Genomic DNA, 25,148 nt, shown 5'->3' on the forward strand with positions numbered 1-25,148 from the left:
ATTGAAAAAGGTTCGCCATCCCTGTTCTAGTAGATGGAAGAACAATCACCGTGATAAGAAATAGACCCCACTGTACCCCCGCTGGGTGGAAACTTGTTAATTAACATCAAATTTGATTGGAATTCGATTTCAAAATTAACTTTTACGATGTTAAAATTAGTACTCTACTCAATTAGTATTTTGAAGTATCTTCACTTGTATTATTAGGTTGTGCTAAAGAACAATTGGATATTGTTGAACTTTATAAAGCACGTCCTGCAACTCTAGTGCCAAAAGAATTGATCGAAGCTGAACTCAATAGACAAATTGAAATCGGCGTTTAGAAGCCATGTACAACGTCCGATTGGGCTGCACCTATGTTACAAAATTAAAAACTGACCGGAAATGAGTTCGTCCCGTGGAAGCTTTGACTTGACTGTAAACAAGAGAACAATGCCCGAATATGTGAAAACGAAGTAGTATCAAATCTTTTACAGTCCCGTTAGTTTTACTTCTGAAAAACTTCTGACCTCGCTGACAACTAGATCGCTTAAACGCGATCGTGGAAACGCCACACGGTGCGCAATTTTTAATTTTGATGATGTCATCACATCAGTGGTGGAATTTTTTGTCAGCCGGTTCCTAGACAAAAATCACATCTTTCAGCCGGTTCTGTTACAAACAGAACATTGACAGTAACCAGTAATGCTAACCGGTTCGCTGATCAAATAAAATTCCGTGAGACGGTTCTATAGAACCGACTGAATCCCACCACTGCATCACATAGAACTTGACCTTAGGCAATAGACCTGGGGAGGTGTAAAAGAAATCCCATAAATAAATTTTTGAAACAAATAAAATATCGTTCTAGCAACAACAACAATTTCCTCGAAATCATATCCTTAACGAAGCTGGAACTATGAAACGGATCTGTTGGTCTGGTGTAGTTTAGAACCACAAATACCTCAAGTGGGAGTGGGGTAATAATTTTTGAATATGATATTCCTGACCCCCACCTGACTACGTCATCCAAAACAGGGTCTTAAGAGATGCGACCTCCTACCTCTGCTGCTAGTGAGGAATGTGTTGATTCCGAAACAGGTAGAGATAGTAAGGTCACAGCGCTTACTTTTCTGATTGTTTGTATTGCTTCTTTTTATTTTTTATTCAGTATTTGGATTTGTAACATGTTTCCAAAAGGAAGGAAAGGGGAGTTTATCTTTTTACTTCAATATTTCAGGACAGGCGACTCCGACAGTCAGATATCACGTGATACATAAATTAATCCTGTTCACTTTGGATTAAATTGGAGGGTCCTTGGGCAGTTGATTGTTTGAGAAGCCTATTCTCGTTTTCGCTCATATATAGTTATTGATAATTAGTTAAAATTTGATTGAAATGGATGATGCTGCTGCTTTTTAGCTTTAGTTGATAACTCAAAGTGGTATCTCCGCGAAAAGAATTTTTTGTTTTTCTTATAGTTTTTCTCTTGCATGAAAAAATTAATGGGCCACAGAATTTTTTGTGCAAAAAAGTGGACCGCGAAAAAAAAGTTTGAAAACCACTGGGCTAAGATTAAGTGTAGTACATCCTGTCTCGGATATACTCAACAAATTATTAGTTCTATTTAGCTTCTATCCAGCCATCGTGTCATATGTGGCACATCCAGCATCGGAATACCAGTTAGCCGTACCGGTTTCTTGGGTGGTTGGCCACCAGTGATCACGTGAACTACCCTGCGCTGATTAAGGGCCATATCCTCAATGAATCCAGAATTTACTGAAACGTGCGGGGTAATAACAATGGCAATTGTGTTCTAATGCTCAACACGACTTAACAACTGTTTTGGTGAAATAAAAAAAATTACAGTTTCATTTGCTGGTTGGCACACTTTTGTCGTTTCAGTAACACGAACACTCAATTGTACAAACTACCACTACTATTGTACCGATACCCTTTTTGTCAGCAATACCAACGAAACGAAAAAGCTCCGATATTGCCGATACAGTACTATGTAATTATTACCTTAAGTGAGCGGGGTAGACCGGTTAAAACAACAGTCTGGGCATTATTCATAGTGCACATTATTTCAGATAATGAAGAGATGTTCCAGATAATGAGAAAATGATGTTTATGAACCAGAAGCATTAAATGATTCAGATGCATTGTGCACCCACGAATTTGGAAATTCTATTGATCATATCTCTAATAATTAAATTGCACATTATACAAAATTTCCAGCGAATGAAATAACAAACTGAGAAAGGGACTTAGAATATCTATTCACGATGTCGAACTGTAAATATATTAACGCGCATATCAATGAATGAACTAACGTACTTCTAGTCATAATTCAACAGAGTAATACGTTGAAATAAATAGGAACAGAGATATTAGACATAAATTTTTGTCTGTAATGACCGATATAATTGATTAATTACATGGTTTCATTTTACTGTATTTAAATTTCTCTTTGGTGTAAACTGAAATATGAACTTGTGAGTGTTTTAGCCAATCATTTCAGTATTAATTCGTCGATTCCTGCTACCAAGATATTTAAGTTACGTGGTAAAAGACTTCGAAGCCCAGGCGCCATTTATTAATAACCTAATTGCAATATTTTATACGTAACAAAATGGCGACATAAAGTTTAGAACATGTTTTAAAATAGATTCATCAAGCTATATAATTATACTTATGTCAGTGCCAGAAATAGAGATAACGTGGATTATTTTCGAAATGGAATTGTCAATTTTGTAATATGCGTATTTTCTAGTAAGAGCGCTGCGTGATCTCAGAGGGGGAAACTTTAAACCTCACATCCAACAGGAAGTTGCGGCAATCTCGTGACGGATTAGCCAGCGATTAAGGATTTCGCTATTTGCTGTCGTCGAAATTAAAGGAAACGAATTTATTTGACGCACGCGGCGACCGACGACCGAGGCGGCGGAAGGAAGGCTGGTTGTCAGCTGCTCTCCAGTGAACAAAAAAGAGAGAAACATTTCACGTAAGAGTAGTGAGAGAAGGAATGAAACAAAGAAGTCAAAAATGAGACAAAGTCGACGGCAAAATAGCCTGTATGTCGAGATGTTCGACGGGCGAGAATTATCATTTCTGTAATTACAGGAAGTTGTATTCATAATTTCTTTGTGAGGTTTAGTTTCCGCGAGGCGGGGTGTAGCACTCACGTCGCGCCATGCACGAATGACTACAAGTAAAGGCAACAAAAAGCTTCATTGCTTTCGAGAAATAGTATCTGTGTGTGATGTATGTGTGCTTAGTTACGCACTATAATCACTTCCGCCTACACAGTTGTTCAAAAGGGAGTGTTAAGCGACATTTAGTAATATATTTTATTTATGAATTCCTACGTAACGCATGATAAGTTTTCAGGAGCGTCTGTGAGTGGGCAGATTGAATGTGAAACGACGGTTTTATCGAGTTACAGATAATCCAGTTTTGATTTTTGGTGTTCAGATTTTATTCTATTAGACACAAATACGTATGAATTTGGCAACTGGACAAATTAGAGTAAAATGACTCTACAATCTGAAGACAGAAAAAACCATCCCGATCTAAATTCTCACGAAAGGTCGGAAGTTCTACAACAGCCACGTAGGAGTATAATAATTCGCACATCGGATAATATCGAAAACGAATATCCCGGACGAACCAGTGAAGAACCTAATACATCTGGTGAGATACTATTGCGTTTCAGCATTTTTGTATTTTGTGGGTGAACTGGTTGACCTGTCTGTTATCAACTTGAAAGTTACGAATATCGTAATTCCTGTTCTGATATTGTTATATTATAAAATGAGTTTTGTGAATTCGGGGCATGATTTCATACATCGGTTAGTTTGGTTCTTTTGATAAAGCTGTATTATATTTATATGAGTAGCAAGTTGAAATAGAATATTTATTGATATACCTTTGTGTACATAAAGCTTGAGTCATTTTTACGGAAATGAATATTACGCGACGATAGTTTTCGCAATTGTAGCCGTCACAAAAGCGAAATCGTTACGCATAATAAAGAGAGCAAGGATAGGGCGTTGTACTCAAATAAGAAAGAAACCGGATCTTCGGAGCGATGGACTACGGACGTCACCGACTTCCGCCTTTCACTCGCTTTGTCTGTTGTTTTTATCGATTACTATCTCAGCTGCCGACGACATGAATTCCGCTACAATGCCTACTTTGCAGAATTGTTATAGTAGATTATGGATATGGCAGGAATTTTGAATCACCATTTAGCCTAATTTTCCGATCCGTGTAGGCAGGCAAACGTGAACGCATTCTATTTTCAATACGGAACCCATTACAACATAACATTTTGGTATTTTAAAATCTAAACCGATGTAGATTACTGTAACATACGGAATATAACAACACTTCTTATATGAAATATATTTATACGCCGACGGGGTGAGGACGAGTTCCTGTGGAATTACTTACTGTTCGCCTAACGTGTGTGAGTCATCCACATCGTCTTTCTCGCGTTTGTCAAACTTCATAGTATCATCATACTTGGCTCAACCTTAACTGAACCATAAAATACGAATGAGACAATATTTACGTAATCGCTTTCAAATTGACAACGAATAGGGCGGGGAAGGTAGCAAACCTAATGTAATAAGTACTCGACGTATGAAAATCAAATAATTTCAATCGACGATGTGGGTTTGTTACGTCTTCAGTTTCGACATTATTGTTAGGTTGTTACCTCTGTCACGAGTCTAAATTGTCCTGTTTCACAAAGGCTGTGCAATTAAAATATCAGAATTTGCCACTATATAGTGATCTCGGTTTACTTCCGGCATAAGAGGACAGCATGCGAAATGGAAATATTTGTTGCGTATTATCATATCCCACAGAATCTTCATTATAACAAGTCGATTCAACGTATATCAAAGAGAAATAAAACTTTCACCTAAAAATACAAATCCCGTCAAACGCCGATTAGCTGTCAACTACTGCCAATTTACAGTATTATACAGATCAATTGCTAGAAAGTGCCATACATACACCGAAATTATTTCCGTCTTGCTGAAATATATTGTGGATTTGCCGTCCTCGAATCGTGGGAATATGCGTGTAGTTCAATAAAGGACGTTCTTGGACAGCTTTTATAAAAAGTAAACATTGCCGTCTAGGCGTTATGATAATACTTCCAATAAGGCGGAAATTGCATGCTCACGGATGCGCCATTTCGCACGTACCTGTATCTCTAACCACAAGTTAGGTAACCGTGTATCATATTTGCTAAGGCTAAATTATTATCAAAGAGGGGTATGTTCACTGCGAGAGCTTGTATTGAGCATTAAGACAACTACTCGCAATAAAACGACAGATGAAGAATATAGTGATCGGCGATTCTAGTACTGTTCGGCATGATTTGAATCATTCATGTTGATTATATTGATGGGACGAGAATGACAAGATTATTTGTCTATTACGAAAAACGATTGTGATTGTGACTCACGCTTACGCGATTACGTCCCGAAATAAAGGCATCGAGTTCGTCAAGCACAGGCTAAATGATCAATCGCACACTAATGGTTCACTGCATCAGTGAACATACCCGTCCCCGTTTACCTGTAAAAATATGATCTACCGGCATGATGTCTTTGAACTCGATTATCTTCGAACCTAACAATATGTAATCAAAATTTATGGGTAAAAAGACGTCCATTGTCATCTATAATAATCAAAATATCATTCTCAATTTTTCGTTCAATTCTTATCAGTTTTTCATTCGACCCAATAGAACCAACCAATCAAAACGCTGTTTCCGGTTGTGGACAACAACTCATCCGGTTCCCACGACCTAATTTCACAGCGCGACACTCCCAGAAGTCAGCGATTTCCGACTCCTATCAACATACAATGCGAAACTATTATAATGCCGGTACTTGGAGGCTCCAATGGGGCGACAGAAACGCCGGTTATTTGCGACGGAGGGATGGAGATTCTAGAGTTGTTTTTGCATTGGTGGATATTCAAAATCAGGTCAATCCGCGGTCATGGCCTCAACGAAATATTATATAAATGCCTTTTGAGGAATTTTCGTTTCACTCTTTATTCAAACTACATTCCTTGTTATTTCAATTAATTCCCAAGTCCTATGTTTGCCTGATTGCATTTGGTCGATATTCACTCACAGCATGTGAGATGTAAAATGTTTCTCTCGTTTCCAACAAAAACTTTAGTTGTTGAAAAGAATGTCCGAGTGTTGGATATATGTATATGTTCTTTTTGTCATTCGCCGGTGCAATGCGGAAGTCGTTTGTTATTTGGTCACTGGAATTTTCCAATTTTGAGCTAGTTTCGGACTTTCAGTTCCGTGTGATCAGATGGCGAAAGTACAAGCAAAAAATATTTTTCTAATGTTATTTTTTCTGCGGAAATAACCATGTTGGCTTTTCCTCGAATATCAGAGGAAACGCAAATAGCAGTTACACGAAGAAGAAAATAATCGATGTCTACACCCTCTATTCCGGATATGTTTTTGTGTCACGCTATAATCTCGACTCATAAATCACCTTGTATTATCAAGACCCGGAATCTTTTTACATTTTCAATTTAAAAACTGTTACCGCCATTAAATTTTAAAAATAAATTGACGCTACATATATATATATACATCACCAATATTGGAATAGTCTAATATATCTTTTGAATTGATATATCACTGTTACTAACCAAGTATTAGTCGTTGACAGGGCACCATGTATACGTATAGTATCATCCTCTTGTATTTGTGTATTTGTAGGCAGCCATTCAACTAAGTCGATATTCTGTCAATGTCAGGAAAAAATTCGTAATGAATAAATTAAATAGATACTTGTACCCATATATAATATGAAGAATTAAATTAAGCCACATGTGGTACAACAATTCTTTAAGATAATTTTATATTGTCTTTATATTAATATATCAGTTCGTCGTTTTCAATGTTTGAATGGGACACATTAATTCGGTCATGTAGCTTTTTTCTTTTTGTCTTTAAACGGTGGCCGTAAATATTCATACCTCACTGTGCGCAGCACTTCATTTGCGTATGACTTCCTTCGCATTAAGATAGTGAAAGTACATGCATATGGCTTTGTCGATGTGCGTACCTCACGGCGTCGCTGATTTCAAAACAGCGGGTGAGTGGATTTTCTTTTTGCGATAATGAGGGTTTGTTTGCATACCATTACTGAAATTATCATTTGTTCTTCACCAGTTTTATATTTGTTTTTCGGATAATGGATTTCCATTGATCTGGTTGCTCAATTCAGCCGTGAGAGAAATGGTAATATATATTTGGAAATTGTTACTCCAAGTTGTTGTTGCACGCGAGGTAGTATATATCGCCTGAATCTGACCCATCTGTACTGTTAAAGCAGCGAACAAAATCTATTACCAAGTCTTGCGCACACGTTCTGCTTTGTCACCCCCTTATTTCAGTTCCGTTTGAACTACTACATTTCTAGTATTCGACTATGCCACGGTGGAGAATAATTCGTATTCCCAATCAGGATATATTAATTGTTTGGAATCAAATTCGTGTTCATACAATATCCTTTGAAAACGTTTTAATCGCATTTACCAATACTATGAGAATAATCGAAATGAAATAAAATACATATTCTAACTTTTCCTTCAATTGGTAATTATATTTATTTTGAAAGCGTCATCAATAACTGCTGTATTCAATTCCGCTCTATTTTCTATTTTTCCAAGTTAGGGAACACTACTTTGCAATCTGAAATACCGTAAATAATTACCTGTTCAATTGAAAAATTCAAACAATAATTTGGGATTTGAGAAACGTACTCACTTCACTTCTGACGCAAAATGGCGCATCACCGGAAAGAAAACCTAAATATGACCTGACGAAATAAGAAACTCCAAACCATTGATAAAACAAATTTCACATTTTGGCCGGTCTTGATGAAGACTTTTGACTTATCTCAATCGTGATTACGTCATTTTCATTCAAGCGCGACGAGAATAGTCTGATTTGGACGGTGGGGTTGCGAGGGGCCGTTTGATGGTGTATAATGTATGTTATCGTACAAAAGTATCATCACTGAATGATGAATAAGTATGGAATGAGTTATACCGTAATCAAACGATATATGAGAAAAGTACGATTTCCTGGAGTCTATTTTCAAAAAGAGATAGCAGACTTCTCGCCGCTCGCTCTCTCACTAGTTAAAAACAGTACAGCTATTATCGTAAACCGGAAATTCGTTCAAATGGAACACAATATTCTGAATTCATTACTTGTCGAATGCCAGGATTTCATGTGCTCTTATTTTGACAGGTATTCCCCTAACAACTTAGTGTACCAGTAGATGGATATTCACAGAATTGGATTTGAGTTTAGTTTACGAGCCTATTATCAAATGACCCAATGCTTTTATATATAACTGCAACAAAACGAAGTATTAGATAGTTGTAATATTGAAATTCAAGACATTGAATTTGTTGACTTTTTTTCTAAATCGATCTATATCAGCCGAAGCTTTGAAATTAAATTGCGACGCCTTATCGCTGTTTCGGGGTTTTTATTTACGACTTTTCTGTTCATTTATTTATTCGCTTGCAACCATCGATCTTCGTATTTCTCCGTTAATTTTCGTGCGTTGTTACAACATGAAATGTTTTTTGTTTGTTTTAATAAACAAAAACGTAGTATCTATGGCATCTGCTAGTCGTTCAACTTGCGCGTGTATGCTTGTAGGTGTATATATTGCTATTATTCTCTGTGTGTAATACTTCCTTAGTCAGATTGATGTAGTATTGTAGTGCATTATATACGCGCCATGACGCTTTCTGTGGATAAAAAACTTGCGATTACGATTACGCGACTACGTGAGTGTGCATGGCAATTTTTACCGACTCAGCTTTTTGGTACAAGGCAGTTTTCGTGAGGTATTACATGAATGAAGCTACCAAACGTAATTAAAGCGCGAAAAACAAATTTTTGTCAGAAAGATTTATATTTAGTTTGCATTGTTTTAGTTTACGTTGCAATGAAGGTAATTTTTTATCTTCCTCCGATGTAGAGAACAATTGTTACACTGATTGATGCTAGTCAAACAAGAGTACCTAGATTGTATTTACCTTAATCACATACAAAAACCAACTCGACAATATCGGATTTTGCTTTCCCCAAATAAAATGTACACAGCAGATTTGTACAGCAGCTTCGAAGATGTATGTATTAAGATTGGAATTAGTGGAATAAAATTAAAATTTAATTAATGTTAATTTCCGCTTTAAAATCACATTCATTTGCGACGTACTTGTCCGTCTAAAATCTTGTCTCGAACAAAGGATGAGTTAGACTTACACTCGACCGCAACTTCCCTGTCGGTCAATATAGCAAGCGGATTATTTAATTGCGGAAGAATGGGCCTATTTTGCGAGTAGTAATTATTTGGATTATTTTCATGTGAAGAAACGAGCCGCTATTTCCGTCTTCAGTCGACATGAACAGCATAGGCGCTGCTGCGAATGGCGGGCGTTCATCCTAAATCGTATAACAAGCAGTTTCCGGCAGTGTTCTCGTGTTGCGCTGGTTAGCGCGAGCTCTAGAAAAGACTATAGTGCGGCATAGCCTCTAACAGGAAGTACGTACGCGCGAGAGAGCACTCCAGCGTCAAATTATATGTATATAATATCAAGGCTTCCAGTACCGGAAAAGAGAAGGAAAAAAGAGGTCGAGCTAAGCAATTGTTTGTGAGGGTTTGTGACTCCTTCTAAGTGATGCAGAGTCGATCGCAGGCGGGAAGTGCTAATGAGTAGTGTGCAGTGCCGAGAATTTCAGCAAGCAACCTGACAGCGTGTTTGCGCAGTTTCTAAAGGAAGTCGATGCCACTTGTTGTAGGTTTCTAAAATTACTGCAAAGTGCGCTGTTAGATTGCTTATTTAATAAATTATGATTGTATTAGCGGAGAGCGGGCGTTTTCAGAACAGCTTGTTAGTTGGCAGTTAATCCCATTTTCTTGTTATTTGAGAGAAGTTGACAACAGGCGTGTTCACTCGGTACTGGAACCGAAAGTATGGGCTTGACGTTATATCTGACTTACATGCCCACACTTGGAATGAGATCAGTGATTTAACACGCAACTGTTTGCAAATAAATTGATTCTGTCTCACGTGAGCCTGTCTTGAAGTTGGCGTTCGTCACTGGCGTACATTAAATACATTTTGATGTGCCAGTTTTAAAAAATATTAGGATTGACGATATAAATGTATACTGGTATAAATGAAAAATCAATCTTACTTGAGAGCCATTTCTTCTGATTTAGTATTGGCTATATTAGAATATTACCAATATACTTTCGTATTTTAATACCCAACTTGGAAACTATAGCCCTGAAGTAAAAATTATCAACTAATCAACATTGATTATTAGTTGACACCTATCATGATTTTCGAATTGATAATAGTGAAAATATTCAAATCTAACATATTTCTTTTTCTTTTCTTTCATTATCAATATTCACTGAAATTTGCGACAAATCACTATGGAAACAGACGGCAAAAAAATGATGATGGACACTCTGGAAGATTATGATTTGCATGAGTCTCCTCCGGACAAGAGATTAAAGTTAGATGGAAACATTCCTCAACACGTGGCGGCGCAGTTGCCAAGAGGTAAACATTGCTTTATTATTTATACCCCTTCACCCGCACTCCAAAACCAAAGTTTCCCAATGGCAACTTCAATTTCGTTTTATTCAATATTCCAAATTGTTGTTGGCACTTGATGCCTATGTAGTATGCATAAAGTGCAAAATTTGTTGTCTATTTGTCATGTTATTGTTGATTAACGTCGGTGCTGAATATGCGTTGCCTGCTGGAATACGAAAACTGGCACCTGGATCACGTTGTTCCATGAGCTGTATTTTAGGCAAATACGTAAATACACATGCATTTTCACGTATGAGCAACTAGCTGTTAAGTACATTTTTGTCCATTAAGATGAAGCGGCCATCGGTAATGGACGAAATACATTTGCAAAATGCCACCAATAAATTACTTAGGCTTATGGCGGAAAAATACGTCCATGCACAATTGTTTGCTGATTTTGTCATAATTTGGCACAGTTTCAAACGGCTGCTTTGCCATACGCATGTTGTTTCTCGGTACCGCTACCGACAGAAAACACGAAATAAAATAAAATCTAGCGGTATTAGCTTCTCGGCGGAACAATTACCGGAAATACGCATTTAGACCTAAAACCATGCGGTCCTCTACATGTTGCATCATCAGTTAACTGACTTTGTTTTTCTCTTAGTTGATGTCCCTAGTAAGAACAGCCTAATTTTTATAAAGTAGCATACTTTGCAAAAAGAGTTATGAAAATGACTTTCGTGTATTCTTTCATGGTTAGCATCGAGTTAATTCAAATTACTGAAATGAACTATACAAAAAAACGTTTGAATCTGTAAAATAATGGCATGACTTGTATCGTTATTTTTCTGCCCTAAAGCGGGAGCCTATTCGCAAATATGTCTTCGCGTATTCTTTATTTTACAATATACGAATAGGTTATTCAACGAGATTTAGGTGCCACGAGACGTGAGACTAAAATATCTCAGAATTGTATGTGCGGCCGATGAAAGAAACCATGCGATTCGGTTGCCCACAAACCACAAGGCCGTAATCCAGATAGTGTTCCCATTAGAAAACAAATTAATGTGAGTCATTTAGACGGAATTTATGTATTTGATGTTGAATTATTTTTGTATCAGTATGCTCTCCCAGTTTTTTATCAATTATTTATTAGAGATTCGTGATTGGAATCTAGTAATGTATTCTGCACTAAGTCGTGAAAGGGAACACGAAAAATACCCCGCCGTAACATGTCAGTCTGAACAGAATCGGCATTTCCGGAACCCGGATGTGTGAGCCGATGTTTCGATAGCTCCTGCTTTGTTGTTATCCCTTCGTCATTGGCCAGCATTGACCCACCAATTTACCAAGCATTCATGGCCGATTTATATTTTCGCATTCTTGTCACAGGTCCGTCACGTGATCCATTTTATAGGTACGAAACTCCTACCGTTGTTGAAAACAAACATTAAATCGATAAAGTTCTATGTAGTTGCTCTCTCATACATGGCAACGATTAATACAAATAAGTATATATATATATTATGATAATTGATGAATTCTCTTGGAGATTTACACCTAGCAAAACGACTTTAAGACTGAAATCAAGTCGAAAAATGACAAGATTGTGTTGTGTTTCGATGGTTAGACTTGGAATTTTTTGGCGTTTATTTCATTTGTTTTCTTTTCCGACAGGATCTTCTTGTCGGATTTGGCGCCTAAATTTTTCAAGTTTTCTAACACTCATCCAACCGGTAACGAATCACATCATTTTAACCGCAAAGTGTATGTCCCCTTTCAGATTGGTAGCCTAACCCGTTATTAGAAATACATACTTTCTACTTCATTTTGAATTATAATGGGTAGTCCATGGGTTAAACCTTTCGCGTCGCGGAAATGCCGACCGACAAGAATAACGATCGACCGGAAGCAGTCTACGGCACTCATGTCGTATCTAACACGAAAACGTGTACGTTTCGACTCTATTAAGCATTCGCCATTCCCCCTGCGGTGCGTGAGTGAGCGGCGATATTTACCCTCTTCTTACCGCCCTATTCCAACGCTGCTACAAAAGGAACAGATTCCATTTGATGTCGGTAACTAGTTTGGAAGGAAAGGTTAAAACATCCGGAGATAAAAAACAAAATGGAACTAATATAGGCGAGACGAAATGATAAAGGACATGCGGAAACCGTTACGACATCCGTTTCGTTTTTTTAGGTTAACCAAGATGGCGAATACGGGATATGAATAATGTCTATTGTAGACGGCACTGTTGCTACTGTTAATGATTTCACAACATTGGAAAAATATTGTACTGTTAAGAAATTTGTGCAATTGATGTTAATATTTTGCTCAATTTTCAATCCAGCCAACTGTATGTAAATTTATTGTCTTGTCGAATATGAGACATAAAATTGAGCCGTTGACCTTCTGTGTACGTATCGCGCAGTGTAATGATTGGGAACGAAATTTTGACAAAACCGTCGTCACCCTCAAAGGCATTTCGTATTGAAGTTATATATACACATATCAGCCTCTGGTCTGCAAATTAGTAAATAACTGTGATATCTGATTTATGCAGTGCGGTTTTTGACTGACAATATCGTTTCGGCTAAATTTGAAATTTCGTATTATAATATTAGCTTCACTTGCGTTTGACAGATGCTTATAGGCACTCATCAAAAGTAGGAGTTTACAGAATTTGTATTATGTTTGTATACAAATATGGCGCAGCATTTAAATGAATAAATAAACATACATTCGCCATAAGTTAAAATATACTTTTCAGGATGATATTTTTATCTTCAAGTTAAATTTGGATTATCGTGCGAATATATCTTGGTATTCATACGCAATCCACCTGTATAAAATCATCACCATTGCCTTAAAAGGACAGTGATATACCGACTGAAATGTTTATGGAACGTATTATATAGGAACCCCTGTAGAGTCACAATTTGACGTATGACGCATCCCGTTTACGTCACGTGTAACAGTATGTAAGAGTCATCTCATAGGAATATCTCACCTCTGAGTTTAGCTCGTCTTACAAAAACGGAGGTTATATTAATTTTCAACTGGCGTCCGTGCCAAGTCCCGCCTACTCTAGAGCTCGTATAGGTCGCTAGAATCGTAATTGCCGCGAACATGATTAACTGTTATACAAATTCATAAAATATGTGCATAGAAAAAAGTTTTTAGGAGGAATATGAATCATGTTTAACTATTCCTCATTTTTTTATACTCATTCTTCATTCGCTTATTAGGATATCCCTTATGACAAAAAGTCTTATTTTTGTACCTAAACAAACTACTCCTATTTCCGATAACCCATTTATATAACCTCATTTGCTTATTATATATTTCCAAATATATATATTCATATCGTTTCTGTCTGCAGAGGAATTGTTTACAGAATATGACAAGTCAACATTGTTATTTCCAACAGTTATAAAACAAAACTGGACAACAGCCATAGTAGGTTAGCTTTGATGAATTTAGGAGTTGTTTTTGTATAAAATATTGCGAGAAAAAAAATACAGAAAAAAAATATTTGAGCGTAAAATTCTGTAATAATCTCCACCCCATATTTAAACTACAAAGAACGAATTAAAGGTAGCAAATGAAGCATATTTTAAAAATTTCAACTTCTGTTTTTCGATAACTTCGAGTATGGCATTTCTGAACAAAATTGTTGCTGTAACCAACTTAAAAACTTCTTTTGCAACCTATTTAAGTTCATACTCTATCTGTGATGCTGCGAAGGTCAATTTTTTAATATGGTGTCGTCAATTATAGCATAAATTGAATAAAACTAAATATAAAGTTGGATCATTGATTGATGACATGTCATATGGAAATGTCACTTATGCTCAGACATGTTATAACAAACATTGTTTGTTAAGTTTTATAAGTACAGCCAGTGTCATTACTAGTTTCCAATACCACAAGTCAAAATAAACCTCAACCTCATCCAAAAGTATAAATTTTGACACAATTTTCGTCAGTGCTAAATTACGTCAACCCAATGCATAATCTTGCTATCCAGTGGCGAGAATAACCGTTTCTTAAGCATAAAACAATTTCATTTTCTGAGAATGTATCACGAAGGAAACTGCCATTACCACCACCCTATTGTAAAGCGCTTGACGGTTTTATAAACGGAAGGAAAGTTCGACAGGGAACATTAATTACAGAAATGACTACGCATTTATTGTTCGCTCTAGGTTTTGGCGATGTTATTTAACATCATAGGTTTTATTACGTGATTTCTGTGCCAAAGATTGCAAATTACCCGAAATCCATTTCACGTATGACAAATGGAAAGTATTGCCGTTCTAATGAGCTTTATTCAAAGGCCATGTTTTTTATATACTTGATGTGGATTTAGTAGATCGATCGCCTGTATTATTAGATTGCTGCTGTTTTGTTTTATTTCCGTATGGGTTAGCACACTGTTCTGACGCATTGAATGATTCGAAAAGGCGGACATAAATTCCCTATTAGTTTTGGTTCGAGATACCGCGCGTGATTTTAGGTTACATATCTTTTCTGTTGTCATTCACGTCACAAATAAAAAAGATTTTGCCCAAGTTTCAATTATGTGTTGCGAGAAAAGTAGGGATATTTTTTACTTTAGTTCAGCGAATATTTATAATTTCCGCGAGAATCACTTAAAATGGACAACAGTTTCAGACGTGGTTTATTTGCCAGTTGTTTGCATACGCGGAAGTATATACGTATTTATTTATTTCATGGAGATTCATAATTGTATCGTATATCGTACGTAGTATCGCTGTAAACACTTGAAAACTGAGCCCCGAAAGCATGCAGTGCGAGCGGGGCTCTCAGCTATCAGTCGGACCACACAATAGTTATTGTAATCTATAAATTACAGAATATAAAACACTGTCAAAATACTTCAATTGGAATTTGGAACTTGTTTTTAAATGTATACGCATTTTGATTTCAGTATTGGACATGAACGTTACTTTATGGCAATTTCTTCTCGAATTATTGATGGATGGAAACAACAGTCATCTGATAAGCTGGACTTCCAATGACGGAGAGTTCAAGCTTCATAACTCAGAAGAGGTTGCGAGACTTTGGGGTCTGAGAAAAAACAAGACAAATATGAATTACGATAAATTGAGCAGGGCTCTCCGATATTATTACGATAAAGTGAGTATTTTATATTGTAATTGTATTAATATTTTCATTTTTACGTACATCTAAAACGCGAAGTTTACCTAAAACTGTCATCGCAGTACGAGAAAAAAATGAAACGGAGCAAATTTTCGTTTGTATAAATTTTAAATAATAGAACGTTACGTATGTTTCGTCTATACGTATAAATACCAATTACGAATAAATGAGCTACTCTCGCGACATTCCAATTTCTTTTCTGTGAGCCACCAAATGTAAAATGACATATAACGTATAGGCTGTAAACAGACAGATCTCGGTTACTTAAAATATGGGAGTTTTTTAATATATATGGGAAAATATTGAAGTTTCCGGATGTTGAAAAATGGCCTGAATCTTTTATAAATATAAAATACGTTATTGCAACCATATCAGTTGTAAAAAACTGGCTATGTGTCAGATACGACGCATGCCCGGAGACGGTGTGCTGGAAACTATATAAAAATCGGATCTCATGGACGAATGACGCAATATGGCTGTAGGAACACGAATTCACAAAATGAATGAATTTTTTACTGACCAAGATTGATTGTTTATCTGTTTTCGGGTGATGCATTATTACATTGTAGGAAATTAGGAAATCGTTGTTTCCGTTCAAGCCCCGCAAGCGCTGACGATTTGCAGTTCTAGCGCGATTTATATTCAAATTTGAGCGGTAAACAAGCATTTCATTGTGAAAATCGAAGTAACGGTTTATCCTAGTTTAAATTATAAAATACTGACAGTTTATGTGAATAGTAATATTTTTAATTAATTATTACGAATAATGGATGGTATTTCGCCGCACCAAATTAGCTTATTTCACATTTCAGGGGTTGAGGAAATGGCATTTTTTGTAATTTCCAGATATGTACAGCTGGACCAAAATCGACATGAGGCATTACCTAATCAAAACTAAAACAGTTAGATTTTTTAAACCCGCGCACCAAAAGATGGTTCCTGTCCTTGTCCATATTAAAAAAAAAGATCAAAAAAGTCCATTTCTGAAAAATGTGACATATGCTTTGGTTTTACTGCATGCAGCGATGTATTATGAGTCGGATATTTATTATTTGTCGTTTATCAACATCGGTAAATATTACTTTTGGTTGTCTAATCAACTTAGCTCAGGTTATCCTTTCTGTAAGCATTAGTTGACATTGGATAATAAGCAGAGCCTCAATAAGTTTGAAATACTCGCGAAAAAGACAAGCTCAGCTTCAAGCCAGTCAAAAAGCAAAAGATCAAAATGCGTGAATAAAAAATAATGATGAAAAATTAAAACTCGGAATATTTTTGTACCATTATTATCCTAGTGTATTTAATTACAAAGTGCAGGATAACGATAGATTTATTTTTTGGATATCCTTTTCCGGTGTACGAGGCGACGGCGCGGAATTCGGAGACCAGGTGGACGGTTTGATGTGTGTGTCTGCGACCCTAATAGCAATACCCGATACATCTAATACATAATAGATGTCTAGAAAGCAGAAGAGTTTTTAACATAGAATTACGGTTTCCTGCGGATTTTCGCGACGGAACATGTAACACTTTTCAACGTGATACGTCGATGTTTGGTTTAGTATGGCCAAACAAGAAATATTATTTTAAAGTTGTTTTCGTTCTTCCCATTTTTGGTTGATTAGTTGGAAATGGCACCGAACAGGAAACCCATGTCAGCGAACTCCGCGCAAATTAAGCGAAAAAAATGTTTCTATCAATCGTCATCCTCTATTGTCAGCGATGTGATTCCTCATTTTAACAAAATACTATCAATATTACAGACAAAGTCCGGTGGGAATGTCCAAAATTAGCTAGTTTGTCGCGATTGGTTACGAAATTGGATAGCCATTCCTCTCCGCTTTTAATTACTCACGTGATGTGTAATTCGCCACCGTCGCCGACGTGTCTCAGGCTAGAGAGCATGCATGGTCGAATCGTGTTCATTGAAAAATAAATATAACCATTGTGAAAACATACTTTTATATGAACATCACTGTAAATTTACGGCTAAGGCTTGAAAAACAAGATACGGATTGACAACACCCGCTTATGATTTCGACTGAGTCACTGTTACCGCTAACAAAAAACATAATTTTCGTCGTCCGCTTTTTTATATTTATCGTCAACAATGCGAAGCTGTATATGCGAAATACTTGAATGATGATGTCGAATTCGATCTGTCCCTCTAACATTATGACAAATATTAGATTCGTATTTTGAATTAGTCTTTCAATCGCTGTCACAGACGACAAAGAAATGGAAAAATGTAAATAAACATTGATTATGGATGAGCATAAAAGAAGGATAAGTAGTTAGTTCCGCAGAAACCAAATCATTAGCGTAAGTAAACATTGGTTATATTTGAAATTTAGATTTTTGGCCCTTTATTTCAACTGAATCAAAATAATGTCAATGCATTTCCGATAGCATTCTCGAAATGTTGACAACGCCCAAATAATAACCTTTGAAAGGTAGTGCCAGGCAATCATGATCGGCATCCGACGAGTTGAGAGAATTTTAAAACTTTAATTTTCTGTATTTCCTTTGTAACTTGCCTGCGGCAGCTTTTACTGGTAATTTCCGGTTCTCCCCACTAAATTGCTCAAATTAACCTTGTATTCTATCGCGAATGTACGGATACTTCGCCCTGCTCTGAATAATTTCACTTAATTAGTTGATAAGTCTTTGGTAATGACTTCCAAGTTCAACTATTAAAAGCTGGGGAACTGTTTTTAATATGAAAATGTGCAAAATCTTTTGGCATTTTACGTATGAGCTGGCATATCTTACCACAGAATCCATCGCCGTTAACAAGCTTCACAATTGCTACTTGATTTTAATAATTATAACAATAATTTTCACGGTTTACCTCTTAGGCGCCTTTTGTTCCGCCGGATAGCGTCATTCTAGGTCAACGGATTAAGTGGTTATTATTACATTTTTACCGTGTACTTTATAATGAATAGAAGCTTAATTGTATTATAATGAGTTAATTATGCCCTTCCATTGTTGCCCTGTGTCTAAGTTAATTTGAATATAAAGAATAATTCAAATGTTAAATTTAAGTTATAATTTTCCAACCCTATTCTTTGTCCTGATTATTATACACTAAAACATTCCGAATGGAAGTTATTTTTTCAAATGATTTGTTGCAGAAACTTTTATATACACACAATATACTGTATTATCATATTTTGTACTTATTTTTTACAGAATATTATCAAAAAAGTGAACGGACAAAAATTCGTCTACAAATTTGTATCCTTCCCTGAAATAATAAAAACAGAAACAAAGATTCCATTTCGAGTCAAGATGGAACGAATGAGTCACCCATCGTCAGAAAGCGCTGACGAAGGAAGAGCATCACCACCCACGCAGTCGAGCATGTCAAGTCACGTGATGGACAAATTGGAAAATTACAATAACAGCGCAGATGAGCGAAAGTGGCGACCAGCCCAGCAAAGTACAGGACTTAGCTTCCCGCCAAATAAACGAGACATTTACGGATCCCAATATTCCCAAAGTCCAAGATATGATGCTGGTTCTGATGAAGAAGAATTGTCACGAAGGAGGACGGAATACGCAAACGCCATGAAGTATATGAATCCTTTGTCTGGCATTGAGAGTCTAACGAAAGAAGAACAAGTCGCCAGATCAGCAGTGGCTTTTTGGGCCGAGATACAGCAGGCGGCGGCTGTAGCTGCCGCAGCGAATCTTCACAAAAATTCTGTTCAACAACCTAGAAACAGTGCGGGTAAGAATTTTGGTCTCATGGAGTTTCCTTGCGCATTAGGATCAAATAGCAAAGTCTCTATACTACAAGTATATCCATAACCATATCTACTCCCAGTTTTTGGTAAATTTTCATTCAATCTGCTCAATTCAATTTAATTATTACTCCAAACCCTTATCAAGAACACAAAAACACAAATGAATGAATAAATACAAATAAAAGTAGAAACAGTATTGACAAATACATGTAAAGACTGTTGGATAAAAACAGAATTTTTTTAGATTAAATATCGACCCTGTAAGACACCCTGTAGGACTCGAAATGATAGTATAAGTATAACTTAGTATTATGACTAGCAAAGTCACCCATTGTGAATTTTTTCTCATCTTTTGATTATTATTTGACAGATTTTGGAAGATCCAGTCCTCGACGTTCATACTCGCCACCAAGTCCTAATAGACTAAGCAACGCTTGGCAGAATCATAACAGCAACAACATGTACAATAAAACACACGAGCAACTTCAACAACAAGCACTGTATGATCGACTGTATAATATGCAAAAACTGTCCGAAAGCAGGAATTCAAGAAGGACACCACCACAAGATCAAGATTCGTATTCAAGAAACCGGCACCCCGAATCTTATATCAAAGAAGAAGTCGATATTGACCGATATCAGCAATCTTCATCTGGAAGCCAAAAATCAATTTCTCGACACCAAGAGATAATGGAACAAAGAATGAATGAAGAGCGTAAGAGAAGCACGGAAGAACTGATCAATTATAATAACAGGGCTCTACAGAATGCCATCCTGGCACGGGCACCTAAAAACGACTTATTTGGCGAATCGCCGTTCACGGTACATTCTCAGGGTTCGCTCGCAGTGACGTCTAACCATTCTCCAGATGGGCGATCCCATTCTGATGACAGAGCAAGACAAGAAATGCGATCATATTCACCTGCCAATCACTCATCACCAGAATCATCTCATATTCATAAATCACCTATTCATCCACATATTCATCATAGTTCTGGTCCAACAATACAACTACACCGACCATCCGAAGAAAAACCATCTCTTCGACATCCTCATCTTCGCTTCCGTGAAAGGTCACCCACGCCACAAAAAGGTGAAAGCACGCCTTGTAAAGTTAGCAGCCGATCGTCTTCACCCAACGAACGTTTTGACAAAAGTGATGTAAAATCCAGCGAATTGAAGTTTTCTGCAAGAGCCGCATCACCAATAGACCCCGTTGCCATGACAGCATCGTTTGATTCTCAAAATACCAATGCAGCAGCCACCGCAACGATGTTGATGATGAGAATGATGGGTAATCATGTACCGCGTGGAATTATGGGACAAAATGACAATAAATCAGATGGTGAGGCCTCAATAAACATGAAAGATGAACAAGAAAACAAAACTAAATCATATTCTTTCAAACAAAGAGACGAGTTGTTGAAAGAACTAGGTCTCCCCAAGTGTGATGTATTATCGAACGTCCTTCCATTGTCGCAAGTAAGACAAGGAGAAAAACCTTTGAATCTATGCACATCACCACGATCTTCTGCTTCTTCTCCAAAATCCACTACCTCTTCCAGGAACTCACCCGTACCAAACTTCAACAGAAAACGAAAAGCCGACAGTCTGAATGGATCGAGGCCAAACTCTCGACCTAATTCAGTATCGCCACTCACTATAGAAAGAACAACAAGTTCGCCGCAATTGGAAAAATCTATCACGAAAACGAATGAAGGTACCAATAAAATCCGACGAAATATTTCCGGTAAAAAGTCGATTGACAGAAAGCCCAGTCCTATTGACCTCAGTCGAGCGAAAAGAAGTGGTGAAGACGGTGATGACTTCGGTATGTTGCCTAGGTTTCACGCTGGACTCTTGGGAAACGTGTCGTTATTTCCTGACGGACGAAGCATTAACACTCCAGACGCTGTTTCTCGGAAAACCCCATCCGATACAACTGGATCGTTCTTTTCGGGACCAGCATTGATGACTCCGTCACCAATGGTAAGTTGTCTAGTTATTCAAAGCCAAATATGACCATTGTCAATTCTCCAGTGGAATCAAATAATATTATCGTTCAATTTTTATTGTTTAATTTCTTGTAAACAACTTTTATAATATATCCAATTTATAGTTTATATAATCAATATCTTCACGCATTTTGCCGCACAGAACCTATAAACAACTACATTTTTCAACTTTCAGGTAATACCAAGCATTACATTCTGGAGTACGCTCAGCCCGATGAGCGCTAAAGATGGCGAAGCACCTAAGTTTCCATTCATGCCTTCAACGACGAATTCAAATTCACCGAACTCGAATCAGACAATATTTCAATTCCCCACTATAGTAAACGGTCAAATGACATTAGCAGGAGTTCCCGTTCGACCTATCGCCGCAGCACTCGGCCACCCTATTCCAGCAAGTCACGTAAGCACAGTTGCAACTCAACTATCAAGCAAGATTACATCAGTTTCCTCTCCACTCACTCAGCAATCACCAAACGAACTATCTGTTCCCACTTCATAAATAGAATATTGATGATGCAATTTTTTTAAATTTCTTATTAACTTTTTGTAATCGATGTTATATCGACGAAATGATTGCATATTTATTATTGCTATAAGTTGCCAATTTTCATGCTTCCAATATTTTTTGTGAAAAATAATAGAATAACAAAGCAAATATGAATATAATGTTGTCATGAATGCGCTACTTCCACGTAATTTGATCATGGTATTTCCTCATATTGGTCAAAGCTATGACCTGATCAGCTGTGACGATAGTTTGTTATCTCGATTTTGGTCTTATGTTTCAGTTATAAATATAGTTAATTTCATTACATGTAGCTCCATTGACCATTATACAGACATAAATACATACATAAATTAACAATATCCTCTGTGGGAAATCTGTATGAATGTACACCATATATTCTCCAGCACCTTAGTACCAGAGTACTGATCTAGTACTAATTTTGCAAAGCATTACAATGTACAAGCATAAATGCAATTTTTTGATGAACATGGTATTTTAAAAGGTAATCTAAAAAAAGCTGTTTTGTTTGAACAACAAATTTTTTTAATCACTATTTTATTTAAATCATAAAAATGAAAGTAATTAAAAATTCTGCATAACAAAATGTACTTAGATATACGTAACCCAACTTTGAATAAATTTAAAACTTCAGAAATAATTCCATTTGACGCTTAATTTTGAAAATTGTGTTATTTTAGTACAATCAGAAACATTTTAAGTGCTGTCCAGTAAGCACCACTGGTTCAAATTTGACAAAAAAAGTTTTAATTTCCACTGTTTTTTTTTTGTGATCTTGGAATATGTATGCCATATGGGTCGGGCATTTTGATTTTGAATGTCGACTGAAATATTTTGGTCTAGCATGAACTATTTGCCAACAATTCTGGGCCTAAATCTAATGAAGAAACTAATTCTACTTCACACCTATAGTTTGTACATTTCACAACAACAGCCATACATAACCACTGGTTCCATCCACATATTTGATTTGTACTCATATTGATTAATATTATGAATGTTTGTACTGTATTTCCTCACATTTTCTTCGCTGTTGCCAACTTGTTTGTACTCTATTTTGCATTCATTTGAGACTGATTTGGTTTTTACGTTGCTGCATCATAGCCTATTATTACAACACTGTTTCAATTTTCTGTCGCCTGTTTTATGCTTTCGTATGCTACTTTTTGCAATTCTACTGTTTCATCGCGACCGATCGGTTCTATATTACAATTGCAATGCTGTTCGCTTTATTATTTTTTCAAACTTATGTGTAATTTTTTTGTTTGGGTGAGTCGTGGATAAGCGACTGACAAAATGGACGCTTCTTATTTCTATTAAAATTTTCTAAAAACATTTGCCATTTTTTAAGTTTGTGGTCGGTTGTGATATACGCGGCTTACGGCTTAGTCAGTCATATGGTGAACCACGACCTCTCGTCCAACATATCGGGGATGGAATTAGTTGGCCAGATATTAGTTTCAGGCGCATGGACTTGATGGTGGATTGTAACCTACCAGCGGTTACGGGAACAACCGCACGGCGGCAAAGAGTCCAGAATCCTCCCATAAATATCCCCGCGGGATTAGAACCTGCGAACCCACGCAGGGTAATCAGATAGTGCCGAACTGAGTTATAAGTACTATAGAGATATCTTTGTCGGCGATACCAACTAAAAACGCCGATACCGATTTTCCAAAAAAGTCGATATTCCGACACTATATAATTATTATCTCAAGTGCAGGGCAGATGGGTTAAAATAATAGTCTTTGAGCATTATTTATAGTGCAGATTATTTCAGATTGAAAAAGAGATATATCACATATTAGGAAATCCAATTTCGTTTATAGATTTAGATGCATTGTGCCCGGGCGCTAATAATCTCGGTGTTCAATTAGAAAACTCATCGGGTTTGGCTAATGAGGGTGGTAAAATGAATGAATGTTTACTTATCCTACCAAACTGATACATTGGGTTTCATGTACAGGATTTTGTGCCAATACAACGACATATTTTGTATTTTACACATTGGAAAATCCACTAATATTCGATTGATATAGTGTTTCATTATTGCCAGGTAATATTAAAAATGTCAATATAATATAACAATTTAACAGCAAAAATATCCAAATTTGTTCAGCTGATAAATAACTAAAAACAGGTCAGAATTCCCGTTTCTACTCGCGGGGGTGGAGACGTGCATGGCTCATAGTTCACGATCTATACAGGAAAAAAACAATTTCAGTATTAATATTCTAACTTATTTTTTAAAACATTTTGGATCATATTAAAATTTAAATATATCGGTCTACATTTAGCCTATAAAGATACACTACCGATATCGAAAATTTGGCCAATACATCGGTGCATTTCTAATATGTACACGGACTGCGCAGTTAGGACTACGCATTAGCTTGACTTTGAACATACAGATATAGCTTTGTAAGCAATACGATTGAAAAAATTCAAGCAGGTTGACCACTGTATTGATGGTGGAAAACAACATCAACAGACGATAGTGTAATGATCGGTTCCACTGAGCAGAAAGAAATGTTCAAAAACCCACTGGTGTAAGCAAAGCAAATATTTAACTCTACTCGGAAGCACCTGCACTCATGTGAGCAGAGATTTTGGTATCGAACATTAACAAAAACAAACGGTGAACTTTGCTCTTTGGACTTTTGAACTATTTTAAAAATATCGACTTCAACAATTGTGCCCAATTATGAGAAGCTCCGGCGAAAGATGCAACGTTTCTTATTGATGATTGGATATTGTGTCGCTCAGGTGTTACGTTGTTTGTGTGCTATATTTCTGTCTCAATGTGGCATCAGGGCCGGATAATGCCTTCAATAGGCCCTGAGCACTTAAGACTTCGGTGCCATATATATATATATATATAAGATATATTGAAATTGGTGTTTCATGTTATTTGAAATTGAATAAGTAAGTTTCAGTATTCATTACTGATATAAGGCCACGTCCAGGTTATATATGAGGGTAAGCTGAGAAAGAAAAAAAATAAGCAAAAATATATTTCCACCGCACCGGGCTAAAATTGAGGTCAGA

At 36.6% G+C, this 25,148-nt stretch overlaps 2 protein-coding genes across 3 annotated transcripts in view; one reads left to right on the forward strand and one right to left on the reverse strand.

Annotated features, from left to right (window-relative positions):
• Window positions 1-25,148, reverse strand: part of LOC120339888 (solute carrier family 35 member F6-like) — a 139,076-nt gene that overhangs the window by 14,818 nt on the left and 99,110 nt on the right. The gene's annotated exons all lie outside the window — the stretch shown is intronic.
• Window positions 3,373-23,435, forward strand: LOC120338695 (uncharacterized). 2 transcript variants are annotated; one of them, XM_039406606.2, is made up of 6 exons: window positions 3,373-3,675; window positions 10,519-10,638; window positions 15,575-15,783; window positions 19,003-19,543; window positions 19,930-21,548; window positions 21,750-23,435. In XM_039406606.2, exons 1-6 carry the CDS (start codon window positions 3,516-3,518, stop codon window positions 22,071-22,073), a joined length of 2,973 nt encoding a protein of 990 aa, XP_039262540.2. In that variant the 5' UTR covers window positions 3,373-3,515; the 3' UTR covers window positions 22,074-23,435. The 2 variants fall into 2 exon arrangements, with proteins under 2 accessions (XP_039262540.2, XP_039262541.2); XM_039406607.2 differs by lacking the exon at window positions 3,373-3,675 and adding an exon at window positions 6,982-7,133.

The sequence above is a fragment of the Styela clava genome, chromosome 9, assembly GCF_964204865.1.
Source record: "Styela clava chromosome 9, kaStyClav1.hap1.2, whole genome shotgun sequence".
In the NCBI taxonomy this organism is placed as follows: Eukaryota; Metazoa; Chordata; class Ascidiacea; order Stolidobranchia; family Styelidae; genus Styela; species Styela clava.

What these genes read in the sequence shown, in the direction of transcription:
- LOC120338695 (XM_039406606.2), top strand. Translation starts at nt 3,516, where the DNA reads ATGACTCTACAATCTGAAGACAGAAAAAACCATCCCGATCTAAATTCT. An exon ending in TGAAGAACCTAATACATCTG is followed by an intron (nt 3,676 to 10,518) that starts GTGAGATACTAT and finishes CTATGGAAACAG; the next exon opens with ACGGCAAAAAAATGATGATG. An exon ending in GGCGGCGCAGTTGCCAAGAG is followed by an intron (nt 10,639 to 15,574) that starts GTAAACATTGCT and finishes TTTTGATTTCAG; the next exon opens with TATTGGACATGAACGTTACT.